Source organism: Schistocerca serialis, chromosome 1 (assembly GCF_023864345.2).
Source record: "Schistocerca serialis cubense isolate TAMUIC-IGC-003099 chromosome 1, iqSchSeri2.2, whole genome shotgun sequence".
Classification (NCBI taxonomy): Eukaryota; Metazoa; Arthropoda; class Insecta; order Orthoptera; family Acrididae; genus Schistocerca; species Schistocerca serialis.
In genome coordinates this window covers 243,107,584-243,118,366 of record NC_064638.1, presented here as the reverse complement: position 1 = coordinate 243,118,366, position 10,783 = coordinate 243,107,584, and the positions used below count along the sequence as shown (strand labels likewise).

General features: G+C 42.6%; 1 protein-coding gene across 1 annotated transcript in view; it reads left to right on the top strand.

Moving 5' to 3' along the window:
- Positions 1 to 2,948: 2,948 nt before the first annotated feature.
- LOC126466867 (TNF receptor-associated factor 4) overlaps positions 2,949 to 10,783 on the top strand; it is a 581,524-nt gene continuing 573,689 nt past the window's right edge. Inside the window, exon 1 of the mRNA XM_050096416.1 lies at positions 2,949 to 3,026. Within this exon, the coding sequence (XP_049952373.1) occupies positions 2,962 to 3,026 (65 nt within the window). The 5' untranslated portion in view covers positions 2,949 to 2,961. The remainder of the gene's footprint in view (positions 3,027 to 10,783) is intronic.

Genomic DNA, 10,783 nt, shown 5'->3' with positions numbered 1-10,783 from the left:
GTAACCCCTATGTTTGCGTGGTAGAGTAATGGTGGTGTACGCGTACGTGGAGAACTTGTTTGCGCAGCAATCGCCGACATAGTGTAACTGAGGCGGAATAAGGGGAACCAACCCGCATTCGCCAAGGCAGATGGAAAACCGCCTAAAAACCATCCACAGAGTGGCTGGTTCACCGGACCTCGACACAAGTCCGCCGGGCGGATTCGTGCCGGGGGCCAGGCGCTCCTTCCCGCCCGGAAAGCCGTGCGTTTATGGGGGGCGCAAATTGAGACGCGTATATCGCGTGTGGCGCGACGCAGCGCAGCGCGCGGTTTTGTAACATCACAGGTTCAAATGGGACCGCGCAAATTGCGACGCAACGCGACTGGGACGCGACACGCGCCTGCGCCAGGTCGCGCGGCGTTGTGGTTGAGGCACAGTTTTTCGCGCCGCGCGTCGCGCGTGCCTCGCTAGCACCGTGAGAAATTTGAGGCGGGGAGCGGAACCGGCCATATGCTCACATCGGAACGGCGCATATGAGCAGTGGTAGTATTGGCCAAGCGATAAATTTTGGCTTACTGTGTACTAAATTTTATTGCCTTTGGGTAGAGTTTCGTTTTGCGCCATTTAAACGCTCCAGCTTTCTTCGTTAGTACGTTATACTTTTCTGTTATTTATATCTGTATAGTTTTGTTTTGTTTTGTTTTTCTTCTGTCAAGAAAAATGCATACTTCAATAACTGATGAGCCATTGGCCGCTGGAATTGTATCATATGCCACCGTGATGCTTTCAGATCGCAAGAAGGGACAGAGGATAGCCAATAAGGAAGCAAGGAATATTATAAAATCATGTGATTAAGAATCAAGGCAGGAAAGTAAAACAAGGTTATCTTCTCGCTGCCTAGTGTGCTGGCGTATCTGTACGATCTGTTACAAACATTTAGAAAGGGATAATCTCCACAGGTGTGATCCCTTTGTGTTCCTGGTAAGAAGCGTCCAAGATCTGAAGTACAGTCGTCTCACTGTGATTACTCTGATATGGATGTAATAATATAATACTACACACTGTTCTACATGCATGTCGACATCACATTTCCACTGCAAGCTAGAAACAGTCGAAAAGCAGAGACAAATAACAATGTTTTAATTGGTTCGCCGTGATGAGAAAAAGCATTTCAATTGTTGCATGCACATTATCAGCATTAATAAACTAATTATACAACAAGCTACACAAATGAAGAAAATGGTCGATATTATTACGAAAGTAGGAATATCCTAAAAGAGTGTTACGATTAGATATATTTGACAATGTTTTTCGAACTCCAACTCACAAGGCACACATGGATAGCTTGTGCATTCCTGTCGCGCGCATTATCCTCCGCTGCTGGCAATACACTGACCATTGTGTTGTGCGACAGATCAATTGTTTATTTTTCTCAATAACAACTATTTTATTCGTGATCACGCATTGTCAGTTTGGCAAGCCCTAGGTGAGTAAACAGTATCTGGCATGTGCCTATCATTCCGCCTGAAGGAACGCTCGTCATTATTTTAATACTGCTCAGATTAAGAGAAGGAATAAAACCCTTTGGTAAGTTTCCATTCCCGTCGCTCAGTGTTAAAAATACGATGGGTTACGGGGATTCCACCAAAATTCCGACCGAATTGGCAATCTATTTTTGTGTGAGTTGATAACCTTTTCTCATTCGAATAAGCATCACCGTTTGTGAGTAACAGCCACATTTTTCTTGGTGACTAGTTTAATTGTGCTCCCTTTGTCACAGTGTTATTTGCCAAACTCATCTCACAGCAGCTATTGCGACAGAATTACGAAACGGAGTGCCTCATTAAACAAGTAATTGGCAATCACAGAGCTCAATAGCTTACAAAAAACCTCATAGTGTCGATTTGCAGTAAAATAAAAGAAGAAATTTCATGTTTATGTTCATACCAGGACGCTCTTGTCTCGCTAGCTGTCGATAACTCTTAAAAAATTAGTCACTGGAGTGAAATAAATAAAAAGGGAAGTATAAGTACTGATATATCGCCATAGATAAGAAAGTTCCGTGTGTTTAAGAATTGGGAAAACACTCTCCTCCTTGTGGGCTATCATTAGCCAAAGTTTCGTTTCGATGTCTCGAGCGGTTTAGGAGATATGAAATGTTGCATTTCATTCTCGCGGGCGTGAGATCGGAAGTGAACGCGCTACATGGGATCCATTTTCTCGGGATCGGAGGCAGATAGAGACCACCTCCTAAGTCTAAACAAAAATTCAACATGTTAGCTAAATTTCCTACGCAGCAACATATGGTGCATTACGTACCAAACACAAAATCGTAGCTACTCCTAATTTTCGTTGCAAAATTTCTGAGCTTTGGGTAGTGTCTTGCTAAAATGTGTACATCACAATAAGAATGGTCATTAGCGAGATGATGGGCACTTCACCACGAAGCTGACATATAACGCTACAAGTAAGGCAAAATTCAAATATTTTCGGTGAATAGTTTCTGTAAAATCGTTTGAGAAAGATAACGGGTTGCGCGCGCTTCGGTTCTGTCAGCGCAGAGCGTCGCCAGTCGACGCGTACGAAGTATGGTGTACGCCTCGCAATATGCGCTGGATCCGCGCGACTCGTGCGGCACGTGCGTGTCGCGCTGTAGTGTCGTGTCATGTGCTATACACTTCTCAATTTGCGCCTAGCCTTTAAGACCGCACGGCCAACCGGGCGGTCAAGTCCCATAGTACTCAGAGCCAGTTGAACCAGTTTCTTAGAGCGTTTCATTTTAGGTTGCACCCTAGCGACCTGCCAAATATGAGCGTAATAGGTTGGCCGTGTCTGAACGAGTAGCAGCGTGCGGGCCGGCAGTGAGATAGATAGGGCGCCCAGCCGTGCCCGCGCTCCCCGCGCCGCCGCTATCAGCGCGCAGCTGCCGCGGCGCGGCGCGAACGCGCGTGGCGGGCCGGCAGTCGCCCGCGGCGCACCATGACGTCGCCGTCTCCGCCGCCGCCTGAAGCTGCGGCGCCGCCGCTGTTCGTGTCGCTGCGACGGTGAGTAGAGCTGCGCTCTGCTGCCCGCCGCACAATGGCACACTCTTCTGCTCTCCTCTTGCACCGCGCGCGTTAACTGCACGAGCTCTGCTTCAGAGGCTGCGAGGCACGCTCGCCTTGAAGAGCGCGCGAAGACGGGCTACAAATGCAACAACCGACCGACCGACCAATTTCGTGTACAACCAACACAGACTCAAAGGAAGGCCTCGGCGCTTGTTCGTGACGTCACGTCAGCTAGGCACGGCCAACGCCAGGTCTGTTGCGTTCATACTCACAATGGTGGTTGTAAAGTTGTTGCATTAATTTGTTCAGAAAGTGGTGCTGATATTCAAGACCATAAAAGTGGGTTAAAAGCTGTGAGCTATCTGAGGAAGTTAACCTTGCATTACTGCGTGACTGTTTCACCAGGTATCCAGTCCAGCTTACCAAATTGCCAACCAGACTAACAATTATTATAAACTTTTGATAGTCATCTTAAGACAACCGGTGATATATATACATAAAAAGAGAATTTAAATAAAAAGAAATAAATCAGTTTATATTTGGACATTTATTTTAACTTTGATCATTGTTCCGTTAAAATTTCAGCATATTAAACTTGATTCATAACTAAACTGGTGCCTTGTTTAGGATTATGAAAATGTGAGTTGGTAAACTTATGGAACACATCAAATATAGAGCCAAGATTGGGAGACTGCATACAACACTGCATTCATAAAATAACACACGAAGAACGTCGAAACATATGCAAGGCTAAATTAACCACAACCAACCGATTCAATTTTCATCCAAAGAAGCTACGTTCGTAGCGCAATCCTGTCCGTCATGAAATTACCACACACTGGTATACTAAATTCGTACTGACTCTCTGTGAAACCTTCCCGAAAAGAATACCTGAGGGTTACTTTGATGCTTACATCACAAGCTTCACGTGGTCAACTTGGTTTACACAAAGAGTGTAACTCCACAATAATTTTGATAATTAAAATAAATTACATCGAAACGCAATTTACAAAATAAATACCTCGAACTGGTTACTATCGTCTTACTATTAACCTGATGGGTCAAACAATTGTATAAGCACGTAGTACTGGTTTCACAAAGTACACCCCACGTGGGTTGAACATAAAGAAAAGTTGCTATATTGAAAAATATTGTCAAGATGAGACGTTATAATCACACGAGCATTCGCATTTAAGATTGTTGATCTTAGTTAGAGTTACTGATCAACACGTGGTTCCACTTTACTCACAAAGTAGTGACAAAGCAACTACTGGAAGATATTCTGACCTTCACACTCTAATTACACTGCGTTGCAATTTAAGATAACATTAGATATTTTAGAGCTAAACCTGAAATAAAGGTGATTAAATTTTCAGTTAGGCTGAACTTAAGAAATCCATTGTCCTACGGACTTAGCAGACACGCGCTTAGCCGGAGATCTTACCACTTCAGACGCTCGCCGCGGACAGACTGGCCTGGGCTCCTACCGAGCGTGCTTAACGGATACAAACGGAAGTGACCAGAGGGGAGCTTCCTATACCAACATGACAAGAGACGGCCAGGACCATGCTAAGAATGGAAACCTCTCTGCTTTTAGAAAGCGTAGCTACCTGTTCCGACGTTGGTCCTACTGTTCTCTAGCAGACAGGCTTGTCTGCTACCATCAAGCATGCAACTAGAAATACATTTGCTCATTCATCCTCTCACACAGAAGGGAAGGGGGATGACAGTATCTTATCATATACAGTATATAAAAGAAAGTGGATATAGGTTCCGTATGAGACTGTGTGACATGAATTACATATAAACTGTGTTTTAAAGTGTAGTAGTGTGACAGATCGTTCTTGTTTATGTGTAAAAGTAACACGTTCCACTGCTCAGTCTCCTCCCAGATAGTCAGAAACACCACAGTAAATTTAGAAGTGGAATGTATGCCGTAAATGACAACAGATTTAAGAAATTAACATGAAAGAAATCCAACAGAGACCTTTCATGGTGTCTCCCTCTCTGACACAGGAAAATGTGAAACTACTGGAGGTAGTTGACCAACACACATTGTTCTGAGAGATTTCTGCAATCAATTGATTGTGCAGTACACTCCTAAACAAACAGTGTACACCTGAACTTAAATTTCCACATGTTTTAAGGACTGACATACAAAATCAACTTCATGGTCCAGCAGCAACAGAATACGTGCTTCTTTACCTTATTTATAAATCTGAGAAAGTTACGTTTGTAATGGGTTGCTTTTACAAGAAACTGTGAACATATTGGTGCTCTTCTTTAGGTATCTTGGTTGACTATGAGGTGAGGAGCACTGAATGTTAATGAAATATCTTGCGATTGTACACGTTTGGGATTGGGGTGGGGGACAGAAGAAGAGGCAAAAGAGAGATACTTGTTTTATCAAATAAATTTTTTTTATCGTATAAAGTTTCTTCTTTCAGTTGCAAGAGGGAAATATTAATCTTTTCTAATGTGCATGTTTAAAAAAGTTTAAGCTGAGCAGTATTTTCAAAAATGGCTCAAATGGCTCTGAGCACTATGGGACTTAACTTCTGAGGTCATCAGTCCCCTAAAACTTAGAACTACTTAAACCTAACTAACGTATGACATCACACACATCCGTGCCCGAGGCAGGATTCGAACCTGTGACCGTAGTAGTAGCGCGGTTCCGGACTGAAGCGCCTAGAACCGCTTGGCCTCCGCGGCCGGCAGCAGTATTTTCGATGTATGAAGCTATTTTGTTTCCTGTTTAGAATTCCTTTCGTTGAAAACGACTGTAATCTAATGACTGGCAACAGTTGGACATTTACACGTGTAAATTAGTTCACATTTCCAGTGACGATATAAAACGAAAATAAATCAATAAATTAAAGAAACGAGTTCATTGTAAGGGGATTGGGGTAAGTTTCGATAGCAAAATGGATCAAGTAAAAATAGTTACTTGAATGAAAAATTTCCGAAGCTTGCAATGGGGCAAAGCATCTTCTCATACTGATCTACGTTTGTTTCGATAGGATTCAGTAATACAGAACTATGATCTTCATTGTAGCTTTACGATAGTAAGAAAATCTTCCATCTAAATAAAACTGCAGAATCCAAAACAATACCAAACATTTTGTCCAAAAATAAGAGATTTATAGCGATAAGGCGTTTCTGCCTGCAACAGACTTGGCGTACGCCGTGCCTAGCTGACGTGACGTCACCAACAAGCTCAATGGCTCTGAGCACTATGGGACTTAACGGCTGGGGTCATCAGTCTCCTAGAACTACTTAAACCTAACTAACCTAAGGACATCACACACATCCACCAACAAGCGCCGAGGCCTTCCTTTGAGTCGCTGTTGGTACAGCCGATACACGTTCCGACCGACTTCAGTCAGCGATTCCAGTGCCGCCCAGTTCCCATCGCTTTGTCTACACTTGTTGCTGTTGTTGTTGTTGTGGTCTTCAGTCCAGAGACTGATTTGATGCAGTTCTCCGTGCTACTCTATCCTGTGCAAGCTCTTCATCTCCCAGTACCTCTTGCAACCTACATCCTTCTGAATCTGTTTAGTGTATTCATCTCTTGTTCTCCCTCTACGATTTTTACCCTCCACGCTGCCCTCCAATACCAAATTGGTGATCCCTTGATGCCTCAGAATATGCTCTACCAACCGGTCCCTTCTTCTAGTCATGTTGTGCCACAAACTCTTCTCCCCAATTCTATTCAGTACCTCCTTATTAGTTACGTGATCTACACATCTAATCTTCAGCATTATTCTGTAGCACCACATTTTGAAAGCTTCTATTCTCTTCTTGTCCAAACTATTTATCGTCCATGTTTCACTTCCATACATGGCTACACTCCATGCAAACGCTTTCAGAAACGACTTCATGACACTTCGATGTTAACAAAATTCTCTTCGTCAGAAACGCTTTTCTTGCCATTGTCAGTCTACATTTTATAGCTTCTCTACTTCGACCATCATCAGTTATTTTGCTCCCCAAATAGCAAAAGTCATTTACTACTTTAAGCGTCTCATTTCCTAATCTAATTTCCACATCATCACCCGATTTAATTCGACTACATTCCATTACCCTCGTTTTGCTTTTGTTGATATTCATCTTATATTCTCCTTTCAAGACACTGTCCATTCCGTTCAACTGCTCTTCCAAGTCCTTTGCTGTCTCTGACAGAATTACAATCTCATCGGCAAACCTCAAGGTTTTTAATTCTCCTCCATGGATTTTAATACCTATCCCAAATTTTTCTTGTGTTTCCTTTACTGCTTGCTCAATATATAGATCGAATAACATTGGGGAGAGGCCACAGCTCTGTCTCACTACCTTCCCAACCACTGCTTCTCTTTCCTCCACCTCGACTCTTATAACTGCCTTCTGGTTTCTGTACAAATTGTAAATAGCCTTTCGCTCCCTGTATTTTACCCTTGCCACCTTCAAAATTTGAAAGAGAGTATTCCAGTCAACATTGTCAAAAGCTTCCTCTAAGCCTACAAATGCTACTAAAGTAGGTTTGGCGTTCCTTAATCTATTTTTTAAGATAAGTCGTAGGGTCAGTATTGCCTCACGTGTTCCTACATTTCTACGGAATCCAAACTGATCTTCCCCGAGGTCGGATTCTACCAGTTTTTCTATTCGTCTGTAAGGAATTCGTGTTAGGATTTTGCAGCCGTGACTTATTAAACTGATAGTTCGGTAATTTTCACATCTGTCAACGCCTGCTTTCTCTGGTATTGGAATTATTATATTCTTTTTGAAGTCTGAGGGTAATTCGCCTGTCTGATACATCTTCCTCACTAGATGGTGGAGTTTTGTTAGGCCTGGCTCTCCCAAGGCTTTCAGTAGTTCTAATGGAATGTTGTCTCGTTGCCTTGTTTTGACTCAGGTCTTTCAGTGCTCTGTCAAACTTTTCACGCAGTATTATATCCCCCATTTCACCTTCATCTGCATTCTCTTCCATTTCCATAATATTGTACTCAAGAACATCGCCCCTGTATAGACCCTCTATATACTCCGACCACCTTTCTACTTTCCCTTATTTGCTTAGAACTGGGTTTTCATCTGAGCTTTTGATATTCATGCAAGTGGTTCTCTTTTCTCCAAAGGTGTCTTTAATTTTCCTGTAGGCAGTATCTATCTTACCCCAAGTGATATGCGACTCTATATCCTTACATTCTTACATTTGTCCTCTAGCCATCCCTGCTTAGCCATTTTACACTTCCTGTCTCATTTTTGAGACGTTTGTATTCCTTTTTGCTTGCTTCATGTACTGCGTTTTGTATTTTCTCCTTTCATCAATTAAATTCAATTTCTCTTCTGTTACCCAAGGATTTCTATTAGCCATCGTCTTTTTACCTACGTGATCCTCTGCTGCCTTCACTAATTCATCTCTCAAAGCTACCCATTCTTCTTCTACAATATTTCTTTCCCCCATTCCTGTCAATCGTTCCCTAATGCTCTCCCTGAAACTCTCTAAACCCTCTGGTTCTTTCAGTTTATCCAGGTCCCATCTCCTCAAATTCCCACCTTTTTGCAGTTTCTTCAGTTTTAATCTACAGTTCATATCCAATAGATTGTGGTCAGAGTCCACATCTGCCCCTGAAAATGCCTTACAATGTAAAACCTGGTTCCTGAATCTCTGTCTTACCATTATATAATCTATCTGAAACCTTCTAATATCTCCAGGCTTCTTCCATGTATACAACCATCTTCCATGATTCTTGAACCAAGTGTTAGCTATGATTAAGTTATGCTCTGTGCAAAATTCTACCAGGCGGTTTCCTCTTTCTTTCCTTACTCCCATTCCATATTCGCCTACTACGTTTCCTTCTCTTCTTTTTCCTACTGTCGAGTTCCAGTCACCCATGACTATTAAATTGTTTACAGTAAGTTCACCGATATTATCTTCGACGTTATGCCGCTTGGTTTGACACACAAAAACTAGGATCTGCCTTCGCTGCATTACAGGTAACAAGGTCAAGAAAAGTCGACAGAAAACTGTGAGCAAAGAAGTGACTGCTGCGAAGAGAGAAATTCAGCCACGCTCTGTCACTTAAGGAGATGACAGCCGATGATCTTCGTAGTTATCTTAGAACGGATGAAACGTGCTTGTCGGAGTTGCTGACCGACATGAAACTAATCTTAACGAAAAAGAATAGGGTCGTGAGAGAGGGTGTAAGCGGTGAGGGGAGACTGTTTACTACATTACGATTTATAGCCACAGGCATCATTCACCTCAAATTCAGTGTAGTTGTATCCCCAGAGTTCATGCAGAGTGATCTATAGTTTCCTGAGGAAATACATCACAGTAAAGCAAAATACATAACACGAAAGACGTCCACCAACTCTATTTATTTTTCTGCTTAGCATAAAATATGTCCCCTATAAGTTTAAGAAACTCATTTCAAATTAAAAGAAGAAGTGCTGCGAATGATGGTGGCACACATCATCTAAAAAATACAGTAACGGAGCATTACAAATGAACCGCTTAACAACTGTTAGAACTGCAAAAATGTCCTACACTTTGCTCTTGACAGCAGAAGGCATGGCGAATACTGGATTTGTTTAACACCTTGTAAGTAGGCTGTTTAAGTTTTTATGTTGGTAACGCCACGTAGCGCTCTGTATGAAAATCATTAACTGTGCTGGGTGCAGTCTGTGGGTCGTTCGCATTGTTGAAATATTCGCTATTGTAGTGTTGGGCAGTTGGATGTGAACATTGCTTAGCGTTGTGTAGTTGGAGGTGAGCCGCCAGCAGTGGTGGATGTGGAGAGAGACATGCCAGAGTTTTGAGAACGGACGTTCTGGACTTGTGTCCGCCAGAAAAAGGAAATTTGTAAAGATGGATGTCATGAATTTATGGCATGTCTCTCTCCATTGTTCTTTATCAAAATCTTTCATTTGCTAAGTATACCTATCAGTAGTTAGTGCCTTCAGTAGTTAGAATCTTTTATTTAGCTGGCAGTATTGGCGTACTACACGAATATGTAATAAAAAATGGGGGTTCCTATTTAAAAAAACGCCATCTAGTTTCCTCCTTCAAGCTAGATAAGTTTCGATCTTTGTAGTTTTTTCGTTTGATGCTTATTTCGTGAGATTTTTGGCCCGGGCACTATCAATGGACCACCCTGTACAGACAGCGGTAGTATCGCGTACACAAGATGTAAAAGGACAGTGCACTAGCGGAGCTTTCATTTATATTCAGGTAATTCATGTGAAAAGGTTTCCGATGTGGTTTTGGCAGCAAGACAGGAATTGACAGGCTGAACGCGGAATGGTAGTTGGAGACTCGTGTCTAGCGAAGTGGTAGGGCGTTGACTGGTCATACCTAATCTCTCGAGTCATACCCAACCGACTGTCAGACAAGAAAAATTGATCAGTTGGTTGGACGAGGAGTCTACACTTGTCCAATTTGTTGGACGGTTGGCGCGTGTGTAGGGCCCTTAAGGGCGTACATTAACTCGACCTGTAAAAAATACACTTGACAACACAATTAAAGGATCACTCTTGGTGTAATCACGCGATTGTCTTCCATTGCGTCACGTAAGGTTGAAATTTGACTCAAAGGTATCTACAGCCTTCATCTGTAATGGTGCAAAAGCGTGAGCCCTACGACGACAAACTCGGGCTCGACAACGCTTAAAAACGGCAAGGCGTCAACACGTGCGAAAGAAAGGCCACACTTCAACAGTTCATGCGACATGTGAGGCTGGTTAATGATGTTGCATTGGCAACAAATGTCACCGCAA